The 27,939-nt window shown below is 44.1% G+C and overlaps 1 protein-coding gene across 2 annotated transcripts; it reads left to right on the forward strand.

Moving 5' to 3' along the window:
- Positions 1 to 27,684, forward strand: LOC106598799 (TSC22 domain family protein 2). Of its 2 annotated transcripts, XM_014189806.2 has the most exons (4): positions 1 to 2,443; positions 13,171 to 13,245; positions 25,223 to 25,274; positions 25,895 to 27,684. In XM_014189806.2, the coding sequence occupies exons 1-4, from the start codon at positions 672 to 674 to the stop codon at positions 26,330 to 26,332; spliced, it is 2,337 nt and encodes a 778-aa protein (XP_014045281.2). In that variant the 5' UTR covers positions 1 to 671; the 3' UTR covers positions 26,333 to 27,684. The 2 variants fall into 2 exon arrangements, with proteins under 2 accessions (XP_014045281.2, XP_014045285.2); XM_014189810.2 differs by lacking the exon at positions 13,171 to 13,245.
- Positions 27,685 to 27,939: the final 255 nt, after the last annotated feature.

Below are 27,939 nucleotides of genomic sequence, written 5' to 3' on the forward strand. Positions count from 1 at the left end.
TAACTAGCCTAGGCTAGCTAGCCATCTTGACAAGAATGAGGGAGGTAGCCGCTGTTCGGAATTTCAGTTCCCTAAAGTGTGAAATAGAGACGATTTATTCTTGGAAATGTGTTACATATACCTTTGAAACAAGTGTTAGTATTGAATCGTTTTAAGTTCGTAAGTCAAGAGGGGAGAGGAGACTTGTTCCGAGAGATGTCTTACATACTTGTCCCAACGTAAAGGAGTGTTGTTGTAGCCAGCTAGCTAGTTGAGTGGAGAGGTACGGGCCCGCTTCACAGTCGGACTAAAGTAGCTGCCGCAGCTGGGGAACTATATCTGCGACAGCCGCCATCTGACAACTACGGGGTCCGGACATTACTTTACTGAACAGGCCGGTACGGACGGATCAAAGCTTTGGATCAGTTATCGAATTACTACTTCTATTGGCAAACGCTGCATTGCTGGACTTGGAAGGGTTGGTCTTCAATGTTATGAACTCGTAAAATGCAACAGGAGACGAGAGGAGGAAGGAACAAGGATGACTCATACTCCTCTTGATAATAGTTAAAAAAAACTTACATCGATGCAAATTCGCTGTTTCAGATAGCCAGTTGTCAGCTGATATTAGCTAACTCGCTTGCTTTTAACGCGAGACATTTAGACGGGAGTTGTGAACGCAGGCTCTCAAAATGTCTAAAATGCCGGCTAAAAAGAAAAGCTGTTTTCAGATCACAAGTGTGACACAGGCTCAGGTGGCGGCCAGCAGTGCCACGGACGACACGGAGAGCCTGGACGACCCAGACGAATCACGGACTGAAGACGTGTCGTCGGAAATATTCGATGTGTCCCGGGCCGACTTCGAGCCGGAGGTATGTGATCGAAGTTCGTCTGAGGAAACCCTAAACCATGTAGGGGAGCAAGAGGCACCCGGTGTTATGGCCCCACCGCGTAGTGTACCTAAAGTTGGGCAGATACCTGCAATGTCGGGGCCTCCAAATGAAGGTTTTTCTATTCGAAAGGCAGGAGTGGCAGGCTCGCCTCATGTTAGCCAGCAAACACTGGGAAGTGGTTCGTCAAGTGGCCTCCCTATTGCTCAGTCCGGGCTCATGCCACAGCCTGCCCCAGTGGCCAGTTGGGGGGTTACAACAGTGTCAGTGAGCACATCCCAGCCCGTAGTGACTAGTTTAACCCCTACTTCTACTACGTCATCGACAGCAAGTTGCAGTTCACGTTTCAGGGTCATCAAACTTGACCATGGTACTGGAGAGCCCTTCAGAAAGGGCCGATGGACTTGCACAGAGTTCTATGAGAAAGACTCAGAGGGTAACACTGTGGTTAACAGGACTACGGATAACATTAGGCATGCCAATGCGTTTGACCCCAGCGCTGACAGGGACAGCGGGCTGGGGTTGACGGGTGGTACGGTGGTTGCACCGTCGACTCACTCCGGCCAGGGCCTAGACTCCATAGTGGACGCTGCTGCTCTTAATGCCTTGCACGTTCACCCAATGGACACACTGCAACAGCAGCAGCCCCACCACCAAAATTACAACATTGGGCAGCCTGGAACAGCCACACACAGCACTTTCCCCACCAACAACCTCATGGCTGTCCCTGGTCAGCAGCCAACGCTGAGTACTATCCAACCCGCTGCCAACCAGAAGCTTTTTTCTGTGGGGCTCAACGGTCTTCCTCAAAGTGGCATTCACATACAGAAATCCCCAAGCATGACCCCTGCAGCCCAGACCCAGACGCTGGCTTACCCTCCCCAGCAGCAGGCCATGCTACAGCAGCTTCCACTGGGACAGCACCTGCCCAACCAGCCCCCAGGCCTGCCCCAGAACCAGGCAGACTACTACCAACACCAACAGAACCAGCCTGGCATGCAGGCAGTGGCCTCAGCCGGCCAGACCCTCTATGTGGGACAGACTGTGGGTCAGGGCCCGTCACTGGTCATGACTCCCGCCACCGGGGTTCCGATGCTGGGGCAGGTAGGGGAGATGGCAGCGGTGGGGGGAGGAGGTTCTTTACCTGTCAGTCAGCCAGCTTCAGGCCTGATGGGTGGAGGTGTTGGGTCATCCATGGTACTGGGCGGAAGCTCTACTCTGCAACAGCTTGTAGGTCAGTATGCCCCCACGGGTATTCGTCAACCCGTCAGCCTCCACCCTTCGCCCCCCGGCACCCAAAACGTACCCACCATTGTGCCCAGTGCCTCCAGCGCCACCACATTAGCCCCCACTGTCATGCCAAACCTGACTGCCTCCTTGTTGCCCGGGCAACAGGCCCGCGATGGCAGGGGGGCGCAGGGCCTCCCGGCGGCCGGGTTCAGCCATGTGGAGGAGGGCCAGCCTCCCGCCTTCTCCGAGAAAAACCTGATGAAGATCCCTGAGAGCCTGCAGCTGGCCAACAACCCCTCTGTGAACAGCCTGTTTGGAATAGCCATAGACGGGGACGAGGACAGGTAAGCCACCACCTTTCACCCTGTCACAGTTCATTTATCATATGGAAGGGAATAACCTGGCTAGAAAGTCAACAAAATGCTGTCGGGCCACATACTGGAGACTCTCAGGGGCAGGGCCATTCAGACGCATGACTGAGGCCTAGCTAATAATAGCTATTGTGAAACAATAGCTCAATCTCATATGTTGAGGTTTAAAGCATTTTGGCACTGTTTCTCTCTTTTAAGCAGTACAATAGCTTGTACAATTAAGGGCTTGTAAGTAAGCATTTCACTGTAAGGTCTACACTTGTTGTATTCGGAGCATTTGACAAATAAAGATTGATTTGAATTGGCAGGCTTTTATAGCAGTGTGGAAAAACATTGCAGCTGTGGAGTGGTTTTATGAAGGGGGGGGGGGTGCATAAGCATGTGTGTGTGTGTTCACGAGGGGGAGGGTCTGTCTTTGAACTCATGGCTGCATGTAGCATCCAGCCAGCCAGCTCCCTGGACATGTAGATGGACTGGAGATCTCCTATTCCTTTCCTTTTGTCACGATGACGTCTTGTTGTCAGTGGTTTGGTTGGCGTGGCTGGACAGACAAACGGGGCTTTCTTCCAGGGCTCTGTTCAAAAGTAGAGCACTATGTAGGGACTAGCGTGTCATTTGGGATGTAGCATAGCTGTACATGGGAGTGGAGGGAGCAGAGGGGCACACAGGAAGGAAATATGTTTCTCAGTAGGCAGACTCGAAAGGTAGAGTGTAGCCCAAGTAACCCCCCCCCCAACTTAACACCTGGGTTAGATAGCAATGAGCATACATTATTAACTCCTTACTGGTGTACAGAAGTGTGTGTACTCGTGTTGCTTTGATGTATTCTGTTTTCAGTTGTTAGTCTAAATACATTATTGCTGACTTGACCCAGGCTAATCTCCAGCTATCCTAATTCTGTTGCCATCACACGTTAAAGGTCCAATTCAGATGTTTTTATTTCAAAATCAAATCATTTCTGGGTGTCAATTAAGTACCTTACTATGATTTTATTATATTGACATGGTCAAAAAGAAACAAAAATAGCTTCTTAGCAAAGAGCAATTTCTCAAGCAAGAGTTTTGCTAGGACTGTCTGGGAGTGGTCTGAGTGGGGAGGGGAAAACTGAAAAGTAGCTGTTATTGGCAGAGGTTTGGAACTCTATTTCTTATTGGTCTATTAACCACTTTATCGCCTGGTGATGTCACCAGGCCAGACACAACTCCCGCTCTACCAAAAAAGGCAGACATTTCAGGTGGTTCCCCCCCAACATAATTTTCACTATTTCACAGTACACACGTACATCACAGGCAAGTCACGTTTTTGACTGCACTCGGCCTTTAAGGCAATTTCTAAGTCGATGGCCTCTGTAACAAACTTGCAAAATAAGCTTATAGCCAGCCACCTTCTACACTGGAGGCTAGATATTCCTTTTGTATTAGTCCTCCTGTGTGCTTGACCTGTTTTAACAAACAAAAAAAATTGTTAGCTCCTGACCTAGAAAAAGGCTTCCTCGTTGAAGTATAGTGGAGGCTGGAGCTGGTGTTTTGCCACATTTCATGCTATCATAATTTCCATTCACTTAGCTAGTAGACCCCACTTAGGAAAAGGTTCTGAGAGGATGGGCTTGGAGTTGGTGCAGTGCTGTTGGGTGTTTTTTGGGGGGGGGTAAGTCTAGCCAAGTGGATTGCTCAAGGACTGTTAGGCTGTATGATGTGTATACATTTGATACAGGAGTCAAGTTTAATTTTTTTTAGATGGGCCTACAAACAGATATATTGAAGGATTGACTACAGTCTGGCATAGGAGCTTTACAGATGGTGACCTTTGACTGAAAATAGTCGTTTTAGTGTATACAGTTTAGGAACTAGACTTCAAAGCAGATGATCACATCCTAAATTATCATACAGTTAGGGTTGAGGGGGTTAGGGTTGAGGGGGTTAGGTTTGTCGGGGTTGTTAGGGGTGAGAGGTGTCACTCACACTTCCTGTTCATATGCTAAAACTTTCAGTTCCTGAGTTGAGTGCTCGTCGGGGTCGGCAAGCGTTAGAGGAAACCGTAAAGTGCCTCAAATCTCTTGGTGGTTTCCATATACCGGTTTTATAGACTGAAATATAGCCTAGACTAGGCAGCAGCACAGGCATTTTGTTTTCGGTCGCATGTCCTAGATACCTACAATCGTTTGACCTTTTTTGTTGATTTACGAGCCCAACTTGCCTTACGGTCTTTTTCAAAAAATAGTTTTTGCAGCACATGTTTTTTTATTTTGAAAGCTTTGGTTCTGCTCTTTGTTGATTCATGAGCTTAACTTTCCTTTTTAGCCTTTTGAAAAATAGATTTTAGTTGTGTTTGAACGTGTAAGTTACCCAGTTTTGCTATTCCTAAGTTGCTGTGTTTAAAACGGCAATGCAGAACCAGAAATCACTACTAGTTGTCACGTTCTTCTGCCATACATACTTTTTTCACTCTCTCTGCCTGAAACTTAATCGAAGCTCGTTGTTGTCAGTCACCCACCGTCCCTTGTCAGGAGCTGAGTGGCGTATGAAACTGCAATGCCTCAACCAAAACCACACTGTGGCCCTGGCTGGCGAGACTTGGCTGTAACTTTGCATCTGTTTCAGTGCTTCCAATGCAGTCATATAGCTGTGGCGCTGTGCCACGGCAAAATAATTTTCACCACGGCCCAAAAATATGGAACATGGAAAAAATATTTCTGCTGGGGCACACGTTGAAGATGCTGTAACAGTCCACATTTATTTTTCCTCTTCAAACGAAACGAGTAATAAAATAGGAAAATCTGACAACCCCGTAGTAGAATAGTTGATTTACCTAGTCGGCTTGTTGTGTGTTCTATGCCAGATAAATATTCAAGTTACGAGTGCCTTACGGAAACAATTACCTGACTCGAATATAGGCTGCAAAAACAGGCCCCGTGACCTTTTAGGCTCCGTGCTTCACATTTTTCCAGAGGAAATGCTCTTCTGTTCTGTGCATTATGTACCACTCCAGTGTCTTTTGTGTCAGCGGGGAACATCCTCTGTTGTAGTGTCTAGTGCCAGGCCCCTTGACTGACTGACAGGCATAGAGAGGCAAGGCAAACTGGCAGTTGTTGCTCATCAGTTAAGTGTTGAATGACATTTCTGTTTTGAGGTGACTGAGGTATTCCCAAAACTCTAGGAAGCCGGCGCAGAGTGAGTGGAGTTCCACGCTTCCTATTCTATACAATATTGTTTCCAGATTGGTGTTTAGGGTATGCATGTGAGCTATGTAGTAGGCCTGTCTCCCTTGTTTACATTAGGGCTATAACATCTAGGTCCAACTAACCAGTTGTAAGTTTGTTTCCCCATTCTCACAATAGAAATCAAATGCCATCAAAGATATTGGTGATATTGGGTTTGTAATGTGTTGCTGTGACTGCTACTGTTACTGTTATTGTAATGAGACTAAGTCATGATCTGATCTGTTTTGCACATTCTGCCTACATGTTTTAGAATTTGTAATGGGACATGGGTCCCCTTCCCTCATTAAATTGTTATTGTTATGGCAAGTCCGTTTTTTTTTTTTTAGAGTCAACTGTTGCATCATTCGTAAGGCAGTATCCCCCCTGCCAGTTATTCCTGCAAGTGATTACTGTAAAGCTTAGCTGTGTCTTGAATCTTATCTTCCCCCCCCCAGCCATAGATAGCCTGAAGATGGACGATTTAAACTGCTCTCCCCCCATTTATCTACTTTTTACTTCAGATTGACAGGCTGACTACACCGCTCGCGTTGCGTGCGCTCGCGTTGCAAAATAAATTTAGAAATCTGTTATTCAGTTATTGCACCCACACTGCTCACGCGCGTCAACGAGCGTCTGCGTTGCCAAGGACTAAAATAGGATTCAGTTCTATTTCTGACGCAGATCGCGCTGCAAGTCCTGCCTCTCCCATCTCCTCATTGGTTTATAGAAGCAGGTACCCACGTGCCATCTCCTCATTGGTTATACCCACGTGGGTGATAAAGACGAATGAGGTCAGTGGCGGTAATGCACCTAATTTATGAAAGTTGCCAATCGCAATATAAAGTCTAGAATAAAAAGCCTGGAAGGAGGAGAGATGACTAGAAACGATTCGGTTGATCGTTTTTATGTGTGGATTAATTGGCGGAGTAGAGGACCTTGTGCATTTCAGGTAAAATAACAACTCCATGTTTATATCCCAGGACAAATTAGCTATCAACAGCAAGCTAGCTAAAATGGACAAATTAGCTAGCAAGTACAAGCTAGCTAAAATGGACAAATTAGCTAGCAAGTGCAAGCTAGCTAAATTGCCATAAATGTTTAATGCTTTTCGACCTGTCCCCAAATTAATATAATTGGTGGGGTTTGTTTTGATATTTTAACCTGCGTGTCGTGATCACGTTTGATGTGGGGGGACAAAATAAATGTATGCACGATGCCGCACGCGCAGCCGGTTTGGGTTCCATGTTAGAGACGTTTAATGTTTGCCTGATGGTCGAAAAAGTTGTTGCAGAACATTTTGCAGCTTTATGCGGTGTTGTCAGAGTAACAGACATTTTAGGGGAAGATGTTTAACTAGATATACTTGTATAATGAACTGAGGCTATTTGCGTACAACGACAACAGTTTAACAACAATTGTAGCCTAATTGACCTTATGGTGTCAGTCACTCTGTAAATCACCTGGTGGATGGAATGTGTTATAGGTCTAAGTTAGCTGAGCTGTGCATCTTGACTCAGCAGCCCACTAGGAGACAAGGAGGGATTGACACTGAAATGAGCCAGTGTGTGGACAAGGAGGGTGTCTGGAGGGGGAGGGGGGGTTGACAAGGGTGTCTGGAGGGGGTGTTGGACAAGAAGGTGTGTCTGGGGGAGGGGTTTGTGTGTGTGGACAAGGAGGTTTGAGTGTGTGTGGGTGGAGGATGGGTTGGGATGAACTTTAAAAGTTTTGAGTACAATAGTCTGTTAGGGGAAGTATATGTATTTCATGTCAGGGTGTGTGTGACAATGAGTGGCACTTGGCCTTTAACCCCAGGGTGTCCGGTTATATCCTGAGGGACCTGGACCACCACTGATCACTGTGTCCTGACTCGCCTTCAGCCCCTGCTACTCATTTACAATGTACCTAAAGACATTAGCCTGCATCCAGCCCTATGTTCTTCACTTTCATACCATTCAGCAGGCCCTTTTGGCTAAAATGGGTGAACAGAATTAGCCTACCAACGTTAATCTTTGCACTCATCAGCCTCTCAAGTCCCGCCTGCCTTTTTCAACATTTTTATTGCTATTCTAAAAAAAGTGCATTGTTCTCTGCCGACCCACTCTGCCGGTCTCTCCATTGTCATATTTAGGTTCTCTTCTCAGTCATCATCTCTGCTCCAGGTACAGATTCCTGCCATTGTTTACAGAGAAAGGCCCGTCAGCCCTGGCTTCAGAAAGAAAGGCCCGTCAGCCTTGGCTTCAGAAAGAAAGGCCCGTCAGCCCTGGCTTCAGAAAGAAAGGCTCCTCAGCCCCTGATTTAATAGATTTACAGTACGTCACAAAGGGCTAAAGAAGAGATGTTATTTATGCACGGTATTTAGGTGAGTGGTGTTTTAAGTGATGTATGTTTGAATAGTCAAGAGGCCTTTCCTTTGCTCCACTTTCTTATCCGTGTAACTCTGAAAGCACTGATAGGTTGTCCAGGTAGGTTAAAGCAATGTCACAAACTTCATATCCGTAACTTTTCTGCCTAGCCTATCCACATCCTTACAAGAGTATGGGAAAACACGACATGGCCTATAGGACATACAGTGAGTCCAAGAAACCACAGTTCCACGAAAGTCAGTTCCCTCGACTCTCTCTATCATTTTGTTTTCCATCACCCCTGCTTCCTGATTTAGGGGCCTACAGTACAGGGGAACATTTCCAGAAGTGTGGCCATATTTATGAATTTACAGAGTGGGCATTGAGCCCCGTTCTCTTACTCCCCAACACCCCACTGAATTAAACCTGTGCCGCAGGGGGACTCCAACAGAGCGCTGGAATCTAAATAGTCTTGACCTAGTTCTGCCCAGGCTCTGATGGATGGGGCAGATGACAGATGGCCTCACCAGGAGAGATTGCTTCTTTCCAGGGCTGGGAATTGCTAGGGACCTCGCAATACGATATCGCCATACTTAGGTGCCGATACGATATGTCCTGCAATTGTCACAATTCTATACGTTTTAAGATTCAGTGTTCCTAACATATTGCTCACCATGTCTGCTGCAGAGGAACAAGAGAAATCTCACTATGTTTTGATCAGTCATGGAAATAAATAGCTAAAAATATCTTGGTTCGCCATTTTCAAAATTGGATAGAGAACAAGCTATAGATGGAAAAATACTGGAGTTTTGGTAGCAGTACAGCCGACTAGCGCAGAAATATTGCGATATTGTCAAAAAATAATATCCCGACTATGTAACCGAATTGATTCCCTCCCTCCCCTTCACAAAGTCCCTATGGCTTTTCACATGCTCAGTGAGTGAGGTTGCTTCGAGGTCCAACACCCTGCAAGCAAACCAACCAGCCACCAGGCTCACTCAAGGCGGTTCTGTGTGTGCAGGGGTGAACGCAGCCAACGTTTGACCCAGATAGAAATGGTTGACATCAATGGAAAAGAATGCCTGAAAAGGTTATTTTTGTTGAACCGGTTGTTCTGGGTCATTAGTTTTGCTTGAGGGCGGTATTGAGTTAGGTTAGGCACCTTTCAGCTATCAGTCATGTTGGAGCAAAGTTTTCTAGTAGTTTTTCAACCAATTTAGGCCTAGGAATTAACAGCTTACCTTGGGATATGGCTGTTATCTAGGCTACCTCAGCCATGGGCTGATGGGCGTGTTGCTTCATGGGTTGGGGTCTGTTAGTTTAGGAGAATGTTAAAACCAGTCATAATTGGGCTAAGGTGTCCTTTCAGTCGGGAGATTTCCAACTTGGAAACAGGTGAGGATAACCGCTCCAGTTCATCAGTTACATTGACGATGGTGTTCTAGAATCATGTGATCTAGGTTTGGGCGGTATACTAGGGTAGTTTGAAATACCGACGGTATGATTTTCAATATTGTCAACAACAACAAAAAAGCCTTGCAGGGTTGCGTGCTTTTACCAGCCAGGTAAGTTGACTGAACATATTCTCATTTACAGCAACGACCTGGGGAATAGTTACAGGGGGGATGAATGAGCCAATTGTAAGCTGGGGATGATTAGGTGATGGTATGTGGGCCAGATTGGGAATTCGGCCAGGACACCAGGGTTAACACCCCTACTCTTACGATAAGTGCCAAGGGATCTTTAGTGACCACAGAGAGTCAGGACACACGTTTAACATCCCATCCGAAAGACGGCACCCTACACAGGGCAATGTCCCTAATCACTGCCCTGGGGCATTGAGATAGATATATATATATATATCTATATATATCTTTTTTTTTTAAATGTATTTATTTATTTTTGACCAGAAGAAAGGGTGCCTCCTCCTGGCCCTCCAACACCCCTTCCGGTAGCATCTGGTCTCCCATCCAAGGACTGACCAGAACCAACACTGCTTAGCTTCAGAAGCAAACCAGCAGTGGGAAGCAGGGTGGTATGCTGCTAGCAAATGCTATGCCACTGCTTAAGTTAACAATCTAAGATGTGCCAAATAAATTAGATCCAGCTCAGGACTCCAGCTAGGCATTTGGTTTGCTAACTTGCAAGATCAATCAATCCCCTCCTGGATCAAGATCCCTGCTGCCTAAATGTGTTTTGTGTGTACAGGAACAGTATGAAGGTATGCCAGTCTGGATATTGCCCAACACTAATGTAAGCCCAGCTGAGCCCACAAACGACCTGCAGCAACTCTCTCTCCTAAGCTTGACCGGTGATGTAATGTCCTCTTTTACATGCGTGTGTGTAAACGGCTAATTGACCGGCATCGGTTAAATTATTTGAATTATATATTTTTTATTTTTTTCTGTGAGCTCAATGTGACATTGTTTTCTCCAGAGAGAAATTTGATCAAGCTGAACTGTGTTGTAGTTTCCAACAGGCCAATATTCTACATAGTTTAGTGCAGAAAACGTGGTAATGAATGACAATGACCATAATCCATTGCAAACCTACTTGTCCGGTCTAGGCGTCTTCTTGTCCGCCTGCTGTTTTAGGTTAATGTGGGGCAGACGTGGAGGGGGGAAGAGACAGAATGTTTGATGGAAAGGGATAGAGAGGACGTGGAGGGGAAAGAGACAGAATGTTTGATGGAAAGGGATAGAGAGCAGTTGTCTGCCTGCTGTTTTAGGGTAATGTGGGGCAGACGTGGAGGGGAAAGAGACAGAAGAATGTTTGATGGAAAGGGATAGAGAGGACGTGGAGGGGGGAAAGAGACGAGAATGTTTGATGGAAAGGGATAGAGAGGACGTGGAGGGGGGAAAGAGACAGAATGTTTGATGGAAAGGGATAGAGAGGACGTGGAGGGGGAAGAGACAGAGAATGTTTGATGGAAAGGGATAGAGAGGACGTGGAGGGGGAAAGAGACAAGAATGTTTGATGGAAAGGGATAGAGAGGACGTGGAGGGGGGAAGAGACAGAATGTTTGATGGAAAGGGATAGCGAGGACGTGGAGGGGGAAGAGACAAGAATGTTTGATAAGGGATAGAGAGGACGTGGAGGGGGAAGAGACAGAATGTTTGATGGAAAGGGATAGAGAGGACGTGGAGGGGAAAGAGACAGAATGTTTGATGGAAAGGGATAGAGAGGACGTGGAGGGGGAAGAGACAGAATGTTTGATGGAAAGGGATAGAGAGGACGTGGAGGGGAAAGAGACAGAATGTTTGATGGAAAGGGATAGAGAGGACGTGGAGGGGAAAGAGACAGAATGTTTGATGGAAAGGGATAGAGAGGACGTGGAGGGGAAAGAGACAGAATGTTTGATGGAAAGGGATAGAGAGGACGTGGAGGGGAAAGAGACAGAATGTTTGATGGAAAGGGATAGAGAGGACGTGGAGGGGAAAGAGACAGAATGTTTGATGGAAAGGGATAGAGAGGACGTGGAGGGGAAAGAGACAGAATGTTTGATGGAAAGGGATAGAGGACGTGGAGGGGAAGAGACAGAATGTTTGATGGGATAGAGAGGACGTGGAGGGGGAAGAGACAGAATGTTTGATGGAATGGGATAGAGAGGACGTGGAGGGGGAAGAGACAGAATGTTTGATGGAAAGGGATAGAGAGGACGTGGAGGGGAAAGAGACAGAATGTTTGATGGGATAGAGAGGACGTGGAGGGGAAAGAGACAGAATGTTTGATGGAAAGGGATAGAGAGGACGTGGAGGGGAAAGAGACAGAATGTTTGATGGGATAGAGAGGACGTGGAGGGGAAAGAGACAGAATGTTTGATGGGATAGAGAGGACGTGGAGGGGAAGAGACAGAATGTTTGATGGGATAGAGAGGACGTGGAGGGGGAAGAGACAGAATGTTTGATGGGATAGAGAGGACGTGGAGGGGGAAGAGACAGAATGTTTGATGGGATAGAGAGGACGTGGAGGGGGAAGAGACAGAATGTTTGATGGGATAGAGAGCAGTTGCTTCGCGGTATCTCTACCTGAAAATACACGAGACAAGTTTATGTATAGTTGCTATTCAGCAGTCATAAAATAACGACTTATTTACTTTGAAGGACTACTAAAATAGTGTTGTTTTTTGTTGTTGTCAGATCGCATAGACAGCAGCTCTATAGAGATGACTTGGAATTAAATAATAAAGTCATCAAATAAAACAGAAATATTCTATTAAAGTCATGTTAAATGATGAGCAGTAATGGACAGACACTACCAACATGAGATTTTTAATCATTGTTTTATGTTACAGCATTGAACCCGCGTAGTGCATTTTATGTATAACACTTCATTTTTTTGGACCAAAAACCGTATTTAAACAAAAAACAAAATAATTGAACCGAACAGACCTCAAAAAGCACTAATTGCTGGACACTATTAGTACTGCATGAGTTTGTATGCATGTTGGGTTTTGTATGATGCGAGACAGAACGTGAAGGTGGAGCTCCAAAAGTGTTTTGTGACAGAGTTTGTGCCAGAGATTTCTAGGAATAGAGCCTTGGCTCAATGTTCAGATATTCACACACATGCTGTACGGCGGGGGGGTGCACACGTGTAGTTCAGTTTATGGACATGGGGCTTTGGGGGGGGGGGGGCATTTCTCCGTCCTCATGGAACATGGTGTGCTTGTGGCCTCCAGAACCCCATAGTCGGGACATGGGAGGGAATAGTAACCATCTGAGCTCGCCCCCCTATCAACATAGTGGTTGGCAAAATAATTCCTTTCCTTCTCTGCAGAACTCAACACTTAAGCGATTTTACAGTTTTTGCCTCAGTTGCCTGTGCTGCATTCTAAATATTTTTAAGAGTGCGGGGTTAGATGTACATGTATTGTTTTTTCAACAGGCACTTCAAACCCCCCTCCCCCCAGCAAGTTTTATTAGAATATTTGGGAAAAACGTACTGTGATCTCATCTTGAAACTGTGACAGCCGATTTACTGAAACAGCTTCAGGCACAGCCTCTGTCCTCCTATCTAGTTAACCATGCACACAGGGTGTTCTTCTGATTTAAGACATTTTAACAATACGAGATGGGTTTCTCCTTTTCTCCTGTCTTCTCTGATTCATCCCCTCTCTCCTTTTCTCTCCTGTTTTCTTTTGACTTTGGTTGACACAGGACCCCCTCCATGGTGTTCTACCGGGCCTTCCAGTCTGGCAGCAGGCTGCAGGACTCTAAGGCCCACAGTGATAGGTACTGTACTGGACTGGATGGGACAGGCCTGCCTGTGTGTGTTTATGGTGCAGTGCATAGCAGCTCAGTAACAGTGAGCTTTCCTTTGTGGATGTGCATGGATGGAAACCGCATGGCAGTGGGAATGTTGGCCAGCCAAACCTCTCAGCCAATAGGCCTACATCAGTAAATTTACATTTTAGTCATTTAGCAGACGCTCTTATCCAGAGCGACTTACAGGAGCAATTAGGGTTAAGTGCCTTGCTCAATGGCACATCAACAGAGTTTTCACCTAGTCGGCCCAGGGATTCGAACCAGCAACCTTTTGAGTTACTGGCCCAACGCTCTTAAGCGCCAGGCAATCTGCCTCCTCAGTAACACTAAGGCCTACTAAAGCGCATAAACAAACAGTTGTTCCCTGAACCTCCCCTCAACTGACTTACAGTCGTGGCCAAAAGTTTTGAGAATCACACAAATATACATTTTCAGTCTGCTGCCTCAGTTTGTATGATGGCAATTTGCATATACTCCAGAATGTTATGAAGCGTGATCAGATGAATTGCAATTTATTGCAAAGTCTCTCTTTGCCATGCAAATGAACTGAATCCCCAAAAAACATTTCCACTGCATTTCAGCCCTGCCACAAAAGGACCAGCTGACATGTCAGTGATTCTCTCGTTAACACAGGTGTGAGTGTTGACGAGGACACGGCTGGAGATCACTCTTGTCATGCTGATTGAGTTCGAATAACAGACTGGAAGCTTCAAAAGGAGGGTGGTGCTTGGAATCATTGTTCTTCCTCTGTCAATCATGGTTACCTGCAAGGAAACACGTGCCGTCATCATTGCTTTGCACAAAAAGGGCTTCACAGGCAAGGATATTGCTGCCAGTAAGATTGCACCTAAATCAACCATTTATGGGATCATCAAGAACTTCAAGAAGAGCGGTTCAATTGTTGTGAAGAAGGCTTCAGGGCGCCCAAGAAAGTCCAGCAAGCGCCAGGACCGTCTCCTAAAGTTGATTCAACTGCGGGATCAGGGCACCACAAGTACAGAGCTTGCTCAGGAATGGCAGCAGGCAGGTGTGAGTGCATTGGCACGCACAGTGAAGCGAAGACTTTTGGAGGATGGCCTGGTGTCAAGAAGGGCAGCAATGAAGCCACTTCTCTCCAGGAAAAACATCAGGGACCGACTGATATTCTGCAAAAGGTACAGGGATTGGACTGCTGAGGACTGGGGTAAAGTAATTTTCTCGGATGAATCTCCTTTCCGATTGTTTGGGGCATCCGGAAAAAAGGTGAGCGCTACCATCGGTCCTGTGTCATGCCAACAGTAAAGCATCCTGAGACCATTCATGTGTGGGGTTGCTTCTCAGCCAAGGGAGTGGGCTCACTCACAATTTTGCCTAAGAACACAGCCATGAATAAAGAATGGTACCAACACATCCTCCGAGAGCAACTTCTCCCAACCATCCAGGAACAGTTTGGTGACAAACAATGCCTTTTCCAGCATGATGGAGCACCTTGCCATAAGACAAAAGTGATAACTAAGTGGCTCGGGGACCAAAACATCGATATTTTGGGTCCATGGCCAGGAAACTCCCCAGACCTTAATCCCATTGAGAACTTGTGGTCAATCCTCGAGAGGCGGGTGGACAAGAAAAATCCGCAAATTCTGACAAACTCCAAGCATTGATTATGCAAGAATGGGCTGCCATCAGTCAGGATGTGGCCCAGAAGTTAATTGACAGTATGCCAGGGTGGATTGCAGAGGTCTTGAAAAAGAAGGGTCAACACTGCAAATATTGACTCTTTGCATCAACTTCATGTAATTGTCAATAGAAGCCTTTGACACTTATGAAATGCTTGTAATTATACTTCAGTATTCCATAGTAACATCTGACAAAAATATCTAAAGACACTGAAGCAGCAAACTTTGTGGAAATTAATATTTGTCATTCTCAAAACTTTTGGCCACGACTGTACAGTGGTCAGTATGACACTGTGCTAGAAAGGAAACTACTTTTCAGTCATATGAAGTCCTCTATTTAATCATCTGATTATTCCTATTGAACATGACACATCCGATACCTTTCCCTATCACGCCTACGTACAGAACAGATCATTTGCCAGTATATTATGACCTCCCCTACCCCTTTCAGACAGCTAGACGGAGGGTGCATTCAGGGGGGCAGGACATTCTTGAGGAGCATCCTATGAAAAGGGAACCACACCGTACCTTCAGAAAGTGTTCACACCCTTGACTTTTTCCACATTTTGTTGTCTTACAAAGTAGGATTAAAATGGATTAAATATTATTTTTTTTCTTTCAATGAGTTACACAAAATACTGTCTGTCTGTCAAAGTGGAAGAAAAATTCAAACATTCGTAAAACAATTATGAAAAAGAACGATCTTGATTAGATTAGTATTTAACCCCCTGAGTCAATACACGTTAGAATCCCCTTTGGCAGCGATTACAGCTGTAAGTCTAAGTTAAATAAAAATAGCTTTCCACACCTGGATTGTGCAACATTTGCCCTTTTTTTTTGTAAATTTTTTTATTTTTTTTTTTACATTCTTTCCACATCCTTTCTAAGCAACTATTTTCAGGTCTTTGCCATAGATTTTCAAGCAGATTTAAGTCAAAACTGTAACTCTGCCACATCCACTGACTTCTTGGTAAGCAACGCCTGGGTAGATTTGGCCTTGTGTTTTAGGTTATTGTCCTGCTGAAAGATGAATTCATCTCCCAGTGTCTGGTGGAACGCAAACTGAACCGGGTTTTCCTCTAGGATTTTGCCTGTGCCAAGCTCATGTCAGTTTCTTTTTATCCTAAAAAAACTCCTTAGTCCTTAACAATTACATACCCATAACATGCTGCAGCTACCATTATGCTGGAAAATATGGCGAGTGGTACTCCGTAATGTATTTGATTTGCCCCAAATGTAACACTTTTTATTCAGGACAAAAAGTTAATTGCTTTGCCAACATTTTTGCAGTATTACTTTAGTGCCTTGTTGAAAACAGGATGTGTATTTTTATTCTGTACAGGTGTCCCTTTTCACTCTGTCAAGTAGGTTAGTTTTGTCGATTAACTACAATGTTGATACAGACTTTTCTCATTTCAGTTATTGAACTATGTAACTGTTTCCTCTGGCAACTGAGTTAAGGACACCTGTATCTTTGTAGGGACTGGGTGTATTGATACGCCATCCAAAGTGTAATTTAAGAACTTCATCATACTCAAAGGGATGTTCAATGTCTGCGTCTTTTTTTTTCCTTTTTTTTTTTTTTTACCCATCAACCAATAGGTGCCCTTCTTTGCGAGTCATTGGTAAACCTCCCTGGTCTTTGTAGTTGAATCTGTTTGAAATTCACTGCTCGGGATATTATAGATCATTGTATGTGTGGGGTAAAACACTCAGTCCATGCAACTTATTATGTGACCTTTTTAAGCAAATGATTACTCCTGAACTTATTTAGGCTTGCCATAACAAAGGGGTTGAGTACTTGTTGACTCAAGACATTTCAGCTTTTCGTGGTTTTATTCATTTGTAAAGATTCTGAAAAACATGAATCCACTCTGATATTATGGGATATTGTGTGTAGATCAGTGACAAAATATATTTAATTGATTTTAAATTCAGGCTGAAACACAACAAAATGTGGAAAAAGTCCAAGGGTGTGGATAGTTTCTGAAGGCGCTGTACAGGAAACCATATCTGAGGAGAGAGCAGCACCAGGATTGGAAATGAAAGCACGTCGTTAAAACAACGCTCAGCTGACAGACACCACTGAGGAGAACTGCACACATACATATGCAGTCATTTCAAACACCCGACCTCCCACAACGCTGTGTGCCTGAGCCACACTAGTACTAAAGCATTGATTGGCTGGCTGGCTGACTGACTGAGTGCTTTTTAACTGGGACGCTGCAATAATGTCATGTACTTCTTCCGTCTGGAAGAGTACATGCGGATTTCAGTTGTGCTGTGATTGTTTGGAGACTTTACTGTTACTGCAATCACCTGGAATGTCTATCTCTAGTTGGTTTACATCACCACCAGCAGCACCACAGGATGGCATCGGTGCCCTCGGCCCAACTTTCTGGTTAACTTCCTGTTTCTAGAGGTGCTGTATGTAGGGTGCTCCGTAGGCACACACACACACCCATGTGTGTCGGTTTCCACGGCAGAAGCGCAAACGGGCCAGGCTCAGATCATCTGTAGATCTCAATGGTTCCCTTGGCGCGGTGAGTCGGTATTTCATGTCAAAGTTCCCCCTCAGGAGGCTGAAAAGATTAGTCTGGGTAATATTTGGGTAATAGTTGGTTAACTATCTGCATTGACCCTTTTTTGCACCAACTTTTTTGACTCATCACATGCGCTGCTGCTACTGTTTTATTATCTGTCACGTTATACCTACCGTAAATTCCGGACTATAAGCCGCAACTTTTTTCCCACGCTTTGAACCCCGCGGCTTAAACAATGACGCGGCTAATATATGGATTTTTCCCGCTTTCAAATTTTTTTTTCTCCAAAAAAACATTCTGTGACGTGCTCAGTTTTTTGCCGGCATGAAGCTTTCATTAGACCAATGAAATTGCCGAACGGGTTAAGGTCAAACAACTTTTTTGTTTACTGTTTAGATTAAATCGAGCGCTCTCAAACTTCCCATCATTCTGATTACGGTAGTCATTTTGTCACCCTCATCATGGCAAAGACACGGAGAAATGCATATGATGCAGCTTTCAAGTTGAAGGCGATTGATCTGGCTGTTGGAAAAGGAAATAGAGCTGCTGCACGGGAGCTTGGTCTTAATGAGTCGATGATAAGACGTTGGAAACAGCAGCGTGAGGAATTGACTCAAAAAAAGCCAACTAAAGGTTACTGCAAATTTTTTGTTACAAGCCGTGTTTCGTTAAAGCCTGTGTAAAGTTCATTTGTTTCAATGTACCGGTAGGCACCTACGGCTTATAGACATGTGCGGCTTATTTATGTTCAAAATAATATATATTTTTTAAATTCAGTGGGTGCGGCTTATATTCAGGTGCGCTTAATAGTCTGGAAATTACGGTAGTTATCTGTAGATATCTACCTCGTACCTCTGCACATCAACTCGGTACTGGTACTCCTTGTATATAGCCAAGTTATCATTACTCGGTACTGGTACTCCTTGTACAGTGTATATAGCCAAGTTATCAATACTCATTGTGTATCTATTACTTTCATTATGTGTTTTACTTTTCTATTATTTCTCTATTTTCTTTCTTTGCATTGTTGGGAAGGGCCCATAAGTAAGCATTTAGCTGTTATTTCACACCTGTTTTACAAAGCATGTGACAAATATTATTATTTTTTTTTTTTAAAGTAAGTTATTCAACCTAATTTTGAAACAGATTGTGCCCTGTCAACATGATTCCATAGAGATTGTTCCGATGTCTCTCAACATCATGCTTCACCGTTTCCTCATGTTTACTGTAAAGAGTACTATGGATGGATGCCCCATTGCCAATTCTCCAGACTGGTCCCTGTGTATCTGTTCATTTTTTTTCTAGTTACGAAAGGAATGTGCTTCCAGTCAAACATGGTTTTGAAAAGCCTTTCATGCTAGTAGCAGGTATGTACTCTCAAAGGTGTCAAGGTAGTCAAGTCAACCTGCAGGTACTGAACAAGTGGACTGGCCTTGCCTTTTGAGCTTCGTGCTGGTTTTATCGTAAGCCAAGCCGAGCCAAAGGCCCCAACTGGGCTTCTCTCCCTCACTGAAGCGCCAAAGTTACTGATCCTGGTGACCACTGAGGCAACAGTGGCTAGGGGCAAGGTATGACAACTATTCCAGGTTCCCACTCAGTCTTCGTCAATGTCAGAGCTCTTCATGACTGTCCACTCTTCGGTGGGTAATACGTCTTAGATTCACCTTCTCTTGAACCCTTGAGGTTTGAGCCGTCTCGGTCGTTCTGCTTGGAACACCAAACCCCAATTTGAACTCCATTTAAGCTCTGTCCGGTGCTTGAACAAGGTCAACTTTACAGAGTTGCGTAAGATGGGCGATAAGAACCCTTTTTTTCCCCCCAGCGGCTTTTTGTTTAATCTCAGCCCAACCCTTGCCCCTGTGGGCTCTGACGAACAGAGGCGAATTGACACCTTTACCCACGCAGAGCCGGAGAAGTAGCTTTATACCACCGATGGTACATGTTCGAAGTCAGTGTCTCGAACAAAGAGGGAGGCCTACGTGGCTTAGTTTAAGCCAATAGTTTCTAGTTATGTCAGAACAGGCTTGAGCGAACTTGTAACAGCACCTGGCCACATTTGTTTTGCCTTACAACAAAACTATCACCACTTCTAAGCGTAATTTTGCTTCTTGGACAGCTTTTTTTTTTGTTCTTCCTTTCAGACACTCATTGCTGCCATGGGCTTTGGTAACTAGTTATGTTGTTTTTCTTGGCCTATGTAGCAGTGTGTAACCAACCCTTCATGACTCAACACCAGCTTAATTAAAACCAGCTGATTTTGTTAATGCAGTTGATTGTCCAAATCATTGGATGGATGAGATGCTTTTGAAGGAAGCTGTGACTGTTCCACATCAACCATAAACAACTGCAAGCATCACAAAAATATTGTTGTTAGTGTCACAGTAGACACTCTATGTACCTTCTCAGATTATACCAGGGGTGTCAAACTCATTTTGCCACTGGGGCCAAATTCAAGACCTTCACTGAGTTTCGGGTGGTCGCACTGCAAGAATTATGAGTTTTCTATATAGATGCATAGGCCCACCAGAATGTCAAAAACGATACAAGGAAGGTATCGTATTAAAGTAGCTTAATTTGAGTGGGCACTGCCCAGACTGATCTATGATCAGCTGGTTTGTGGCAGCTCTGATTGGTGCTGAATACCACCATGGGTGCTAATCTAGCACTAGCTATCTTTGGCAATCCCCCAGTCCTCTACACTGAATAGCAGTATCTTCTATTCACTGTGCCTAATGGTCAGAACAGACTGTCCTCGTCGTGGTCACATTGACCTCTGCCACAGTCGCATAGTAAGACTCTACCATCCCCCTAAATATGTTGGGGGGGGGGGGGGCGCGTCCACCACACCCCTGCCAGTGTCCACCACACCCCTAACCGTGTCCACCACACCCCTGCCAGTGTCCACCAGTGGCTGGTTTTATCCAGGCTCATCTTGAGCAAACCTGGAAGAACCACACTACTGTACTCCTATTTTATCCTGTAACCTGGGACTGTGCTCTGTCATGTTTGTCTTTTCTGAGCAAATGAATAAACAAACTCCCCTTCAGTCTGTCCCAGCATCTAAATCCGTAATGCTGGTATTAACCGTTTACGCCCAGTTAGGCAGTGTACATACTGTACACTCGCTAGCTAGAGAGCCCAATGTTTACATTAGTCATTTGGCAGACACTTTTATCCAGAGCGACTTACGGGAGCAATTAGGGTTAAGTGCTTTGCTCAAGGGCACATCGACAGAATTGTTTCTTTTTTTTCTTCACCTACTCAGCTCGGGGATTCGAACCAGCGAACTTTTAGTTACTGGCCAAAGCGCTCTTAACTGCTAAGATGACATGTTTAATTCTGGTTGTTTGATGTTGTGTAAGGTTTTATTAAAGTGCCAAAGGACCAGTGACACCATGGCGACAAAAGTGTTTGGGACTGGCCTAATCATGTGACGTAGGCCTAAACATGATTGCATTCATGCATTTTATTGAACAATTTCAACTGTTTTTAGTTTTTGGTCTCACTGGCATGGGACCAGTCTGGAGATATTTGGACTTGGGGCACACGGCGAGGTCTGTGCTTTTACAGAGCAAGAGATCCGTCTGGTCAGACCTTTTTGAAAACTTGCAGGAAACTTATAGAAGGCCTGTGTGCACACCTGGAACTAAACAATTAAACACACATTGAAGTTTGTCTTTTGCCTGCTTCAAGTCCCCCCCCCCGACAGTGGGGACCTGCCTGGCTTCGCATGTGTTTGCTTTAGCCTGCCTGGTGGACCAGGTGGGCAGGGACAAATACTTTCAATACGTTTCTATTAGTCCCATTGCAACAGGCAAGCACAGATGGAGTTTATTATCATTTTCTTTTTACTATTTCTAATAGTATGTGTTTTGGGGGAGTGTGCCCACTGCCTCCACGCGTGTGACATGTTTGTCTTATTCTTCTGTCTTCATTACCCATCATCCTCTTGTCGACGAGCTCAAAGAGGAGATTTAGTGGCACAAATGATGTCACTGGACTGGCTGCAGAGCTAGGAGGGCATTCCTCTGTGGAGAAGCCTGCTGATGTTAATCTGCCTGTACTTCCGCCCTTCTTGGACAACTAAATTGGATGGTGAAAGAACAGAATGTCTTGTTGTGCTCCAGGGCCATCCAACACTCATTTTGAGGGAAGCACTAAGTGTGTGTGTGTGCTCATTAGAGCCTGAGACATCAAAAAGCAGCAGCTGTCTTACTGGGTTCCTAGCCTTCTAAAGTGTGGATCACAACAATATGATGACCGTTGTAGAATGGCACCGAATGTCAACTCATGAAATCAGTCCTTGCTGATAAAGGCTACCACATCTGGTGGTCAATACTGCATGTATATTTATATATATACACACACTCTCTCACTCTGTGGGCAGTTTTAGGTACACCACCCGGGTCACGAACATGCTTAGTTCCTACAGACAGTCACGTAGCCATGGTTTGCTATATAAAGCAGGCAGACGGGCATCGCGACATTCAGTTACTTTTGGATTGAACGTTAGAATGGGCAAAACAAGTGACCTAAGCAACTTTGAGTGTGGTAGGATCGTCGGTACCAGGCGCGCCGGTTCCAGTATCTCAGAAACGGCCTCCTGGGATTAACACGCACAACAGTGTCTAGGGTTTATAGAGAATGGGGAAACAAACAAAAAACAGCCAGTCAGCGGCAGTCCTGTGGGTGAAAACAGCTCGTTGATGAGAGGAGAACGGCAAGAATCGTGCAAGCTAACAGGTGAGCCACAAACAGGCAAATAACGTCACAGTACAACAGTGGGGTGCAGAAAGACATTTCAAAACGCACAACTCGTCGGTCCTTGTCACGGATGAACTAGTGCAGCATACTACCACACCAGGTGCCACTCCTATCAGCTAGAAACAAAAAGTGGGTCCAGTGGAATCACCCACACTGGACAATTGAGTAGAAAAACAAATCCCGGTTCCTGGTGTGTCATGCTGATGGCAGTCAGGATTTAGAGTAAGTAGCATGAGTCCATGGCCCCATCCTGCCTGGCGTCAACGGTACAGGCTGCTGGTGGTGGTGGTGTAATGGCGTGGGGAATGTTTTCTTGTCACACTTGAGGTCCCTTTTATACCAATTGAGCAATGGTTCCATTCCCTGACGAATCCAGGCTGTTCTGGAGGCAAAGGGGGTCTGACCTGGTACTTGATGGGTGTACCTGGTAAACTGGCCACTGAGTGTATACTGAGCATTTTAATCAGGAAAATATCTTGCATGTCTTTCAGATTATTTAATTGGCTAAGATAATAAATTAATTTTTATAGTTAGTCGTTTTAAAGGTGTAGCCTTCATGTATATATTAAGCATGACACATCATGTGAACAGCTTTGAAAGTAATGCTGTTTGTCAAATGTTGGCTGTATGGTTCATATGATATATTATCAATGTCTTATTTCATGAAACCACACAAATCCTTTTTTTGGGTGTGGGTGGGGTGGTGTGCCCCTTTACTAAACTTAATTTGAACCTGCATTCTCGTGCATTGCCAGCCTAACCTACTCCAAAATGCATGCGCTCAATAGGCATACATGTTACGGGTACTCAAAAGCAAGGTGATAATTGCGGATCCATTCCATTTTACTACTTCCCCTGTTTTGTGGTCATTCTCACTTGGATACATGCTGTTGACCTGAGTCATAAACCACCATTGCCATTTGATTTATGATTAGTCGCCTAGTAATACTCTAGCTTTTTATTATTATTTTTTTTTTTATTTGTTTCTATTTGATTGACATGATTATAAATAACTGGATACATTTACCATTCTCTCCCTGCATGTGCATCAAGGTGAAGGTGACTGCGGGAGCAGTGAAATGTATCCCCGCCGCATACTTATCAACCCATGTCGTGTGCGGGTTCATGTTACATTTTTCCCGATGTAGCCTTTGTGATACTTATGGCCTCCAGTGCTTTTGTAGTGTCCTTTCAATCTATCACGTTCTATGAAAGAATACTCTCTCAACCATGCGCTACACACTATCCTATGAGCTACCGTGCTCTCCCGGTTCTCGTAGTTATTCCGGATCATTGGTCCATTACAGGGAACGACGCGGGTAACTGTATTGCTCATTACTTTAGTTCCACCGTCGCCCGTTTTCGATAGTGGAGCATTGGTTTTAAGTGTGTCGTTGATGCGGACTGGGTCTGTAGTTGTCGTTGGATATTTTGATTTTATATTTTCTAAATTAGGTTGGAAATGTGTTTTCAGTCGGATGTTTGGAATACGTTTTGTGCACACGTTCGATAAATGTAGACTACATTTCCAAAAAGGTCACGGTGCAGAATTCACACCTGTCGTTGAATGAATGCATGTTAGTTTAGTTTTTTTCATGCATATAGATTTGCCTCAGCCATGGGAGTACAACAATACACACACACACACAATTATCGAGGCACAAAAAAACAGTTGACTTATTTTCATTCAGGTTCTCATAACTGATGGACAGGTGTCACAAGATGTTAAGTGTAGTTTTGTCAAACTTTTACGTTGCACGTTCATCTCGTGATATATTTTAATCGCACAGTATAGGAATGTGAGTCGTGGCTCCATTTTAAAGACATTAAGAAATCGCCCCGCCATTTCCTGGTTGCTAAAATTCGAATTGTTAGCTTAATTTCAGTTTGACAAAACTGTAGTGTAGAGAATTATTGTTTTGAAGCTGGTGTACAAAACCAAAAGTAAAAGATGCATAAACAAAACTTAAATGGGAAGGATAGAAATAGTGTAAATAGTTAAAGATCTATCGCTTCTAAGACATGCTTTCAATGAGAATATATAACTCACATTTCCATTTGAATTTTGTCCGGTCTTCCAAAAAGTTACATATTTCAGCGTTAATGCGGCCATATGGCTGGCCTTTCTCCTATAGGCTTTGCTGTGACCTATATTGAACTGTTGTCTAGGTCACTGCTAGTAGCTTAGCATGCTAGTAGTACTAGTAGCGTGCCATTCATATCTTAATAGGCTACCTTTTTAATATGATGTTTTACTCAATTTACTGCATTTGAAGCACTTACTATGTATGATAGAGTTAGGATATTTTGAGGAATAATATGGAAAAAAGTTCATGACTAATCAACCTGGTCTCAGAGCATTTTGTATTATTCTGTTCTTAAATCTGAGACACAACATTTAGTATTATATGTTATGTTTCATATGGTATGTATTAATTTGTGGATGTCCATCACCCATTTCATATATGTTACAAATTTACAATTCGTATTTTGTGTTACGAATTCCAGCTAGCCAGCTAACGTTAGCTAGGCTAGGGGTTTGGGTTAAGTTTAGGAGTTAAGGTAAAGGGTTAAGTTTAGGGGAAGACTTAGTTAACATGATAAGTAGTTGAATGTAGCTAAAACGTTAAAGTTGTTCGTGATGAGTCGAACTCACAACCTTTGGGTTGCTAGACATTCGCGTTTTACATCCACCCTACTTTTAGTTTTTGCTTTAAGTAACCATCTGTATTCATGTAACATATCATACTAATTTCAGTGACCCGGATTTACATTTACTATGTTACGTTTAGTCTATGAGACCAGGCTGGGCTACTAGGCTACTTTTCCCTTTACTTTCATGATCAACAGGCCCGTGGTATCTCTCAGGTTTCTAGTGTCAGAAATGTTAAAAGTTAAAGAAACCTTTTTTAAAGTGTATGAAAAGTAATCAATAATTAGTGAAAGAAGTCTGTCTAATATTCTCCTCTATTCCTTTTACAGTGCCTCTGGAGCCAGTGTTGTTGCCATTGATAACAAAATCGAACAGGCGATGGTAAGTGTTTTTATTTAATCATTCATTTTATGGTATCATTTGCTTTCATTCTTGTTTTAAACAGTCTCTTGTTGAAATCTCATTGTTGAAATGGAACTACTTTATTGCAAGGAACAAATCTCAACTCATGTCATGTTTTAGGTTTCTGGTTTAGGTCCCTCCTTGGTACTTAACTGAAACTAAAGTAATTAAAGTAATTTGCCATCTAGAGACTCCAACTAGTTTCCCTGGTCTGAGCCAGTTGCTGACTAGGACGAATACAAGCATAAATTGTGGTCTGACTTATCGCTGACTTCATTGCCCCTCCGGGCCATTTTTGTTTGTGAAATCATCATGTGCCTACAGGGTTTGCTTTGTTCAGTTAATGTACATAGGCTAGTTGTTTTCTGCTCTGTCTTCTCGCATTGGCTGTTAGCGAGCTAAAGACCTAATAGCTTGTTCTGTTCTTTCCTCCCACAAAGGATGTTAGCGAGCTAAATGCTAATAACTTGTTCTGCTCTGTCCTCCCACAGAGGATGTTAGCAAGCTAAATGCTAATAGGATCTTCTGCTCTTTCCTCCCACTGAGGATGTTAGTGCGCTAAATGCTAATAGGCTGTCCCCTGTTTTCTCTCCCTTCAGGACTTGGTGAAAAGCCATCTGATGTATGCAGTGCGTGAGGAGGTGGAGGTGCTGAAGGAGCAGATCAAGGAGCTGTTTGAGAGGAACTCTATGCTGGAACAGGAGAACGCCGTGCTGAAATCCCTGGCCAACAGCGACCAGCTGTCTGAGCTCTCCGTCCGGCCGGCCGCCACAAACTCCTCCTGCAGCACGCCTCCCCAGCAAGGGGTAGGCCAAGGCCAGCCTCAGCTCCAGGCCCAGCCTCAAACGCAGCCTCAGCTCCAGGCCCAGCCTCAAACGCAGCCTCAGCTCCAGGCCCAGCTTCAAACGCAGCAGCCTCCGCTTCAGCCCCAGCAACTCCAGCCCCAGCAGGTCCAGCCTCACCAACTCCAGCCCCAACCCCAGCTTGACGCCAGCCAGCCTTTGCTGCAACCGCAGCCCAACGGCAACTCCGCTTGAAGTGCATCCTCCCCAGCAGGAGAAAAAAAAGCAGAAAAGCACCCTCCAATTATTCTAAATTAGCATACGAAACAACAAAAAAATGATATTGTCTTGTTCTCCACCAGCTTGGCCACCACAACCAAGTGCAGTGCTTCTGTGCCTGTTTGGCTTTCCCAGTGTTAATGCAATCATTGCGCGAGAGGGACGGGGGCTTTTCTTATGGGGCGCCATGCTGGAGCCTGGACTGGTTGAGTGCTGTGTCAGAGCCTGTGAACCAGATCCCCCCTCCCCCCACCACAAAGGAGTTGTGCAGCTCACATGAGAGGATGAATCAGAGCGTCCCAGAGATTTTTTTTTTGTAAGAGATGTATTTTTAGCCTTGCTGTTTCATGTTGTAAGTAAGAAGTGGGGAGAGATCTATTTTCGGAGCCGCGCCGCCATTTCTTCTTCGACGTTAGTCCAATCCATGCATCAGTCTAAAGTTCTACGGTTAATGTTTATTTATTACGGGGCTGCTATTTTCATGAAAGGAACAATGTCACAAAAAAACTTTAAAAAAAGAGCCTTTTTTTTGTCATCAGTGTTTAAAATAAGTCTGTACACACAATGGGCAGTGTATTACATTAACCAGTTGAATATGTAGGCAATAATAAAGAAACTCTGACATACGTCTAACACTAAACAGGCAGTTTTACAATGGAATTGTTTATCCGCACCAGTCAAGATCCAGTTTGAATGTACATTTTGTATAGTGTAAAGTATTAAGAACATAGCAAGGTTTGTACAGGTGAACACCAAGTCTTCTGACAGGAAATCTGAACGTGAATCTGCGGTAGACTATTTTTAACAAACTTCCAATCCAATTGCTAGTTTCTTTGTCTCCAAAATGGAGCATTTATTGTCATACACTCGTGTCTTCTTGTACATGTGTTTTTGGGGTGGGGGGAAAAAAGCTGTGAAATCGTTCATACCTACTTTGTAACCAAAGATGCAAAGCTGTAATTCGATTTATTATTTTGTAATGCGCACTTCTGTATTTTTTTTTTCTTCTCACTTTCACAACAAAATGTTTTTGTTGCTGTTTAGCATGTTCTGCATGATCTGTAATCTTCAAACCACTTTCTTACCTCATATTTTTATTCAGCACTCTTATTGTAAGATAGTCTGTGAACAATGTAAATGGGGAAAAAGACATGGAGACAAAGAGCTAGGGTTTTGGTAGAGCGATACAAACAAGTGTTACATACACTAGCTACAGAAAATGAAGTGAGCCATGTTTTGTTCATTTAAATGGTGTTTGAATTTCATATGCCAATAGTTTTGTTACATTGCAAATTTAATGTATTTAAATAAATGCAATATTCAGATTCCATTTTTTTCTGTGAAATTACTACCCATTAGAAACTACAGGAGACATAATTGAAATTGTCACAATTGTATGTGTTATTAATTTCTCTAAATAAATACAAAAATTGTGGTATGCTATTAGTTAGCTTCTAGCAAGCCTCACAACTTGGCCATTGAGGAGTAATTTCCTTCCAACAAGACTGGCTTGTTAACCTTGTAGTTTTCATTTTTGAGATTTGTTCCATCAAGCATTAAAGTCCCAGGCCGTTGTCACTGAT

The sequence above is a fragment of the Salmo salar genome, chromosome ssa03 (genome assembly GCF_905237065.1).
Source record: "Salmo salar chromosome ssa03, Ssal_v3.1, whole genome shotgun sequence".
NCBI lineage: Eukaryota > Metazoa > Chordata > Actinopteri > Salmoniformes > Salmonidae > Salmo > Salmo salar.

Coding starts and splice junctions, on each gene's coding strand:
- LOC106598799 (XM_014189806.2), top strand. CDS start 672: ATGTCTAAAATGCCGGCTAAAAAGAAAAGCTGTTTTCAGATCACAAGT. Junction 13,246..25,222: donor TCTAAGGCCCACAGTGATAG/GTACTGTACTGG, acceptor TTCCTTTTACAG/TGCCTCTGGAGCCAGTGTTG. Junction 25,275..25,894: donor ACAAAATCGAACAGGCGATG/GTAAGTGTTTTT, acceptor CTCTCCCTTCAG/GACTTGGTGAAAAGCCATCT.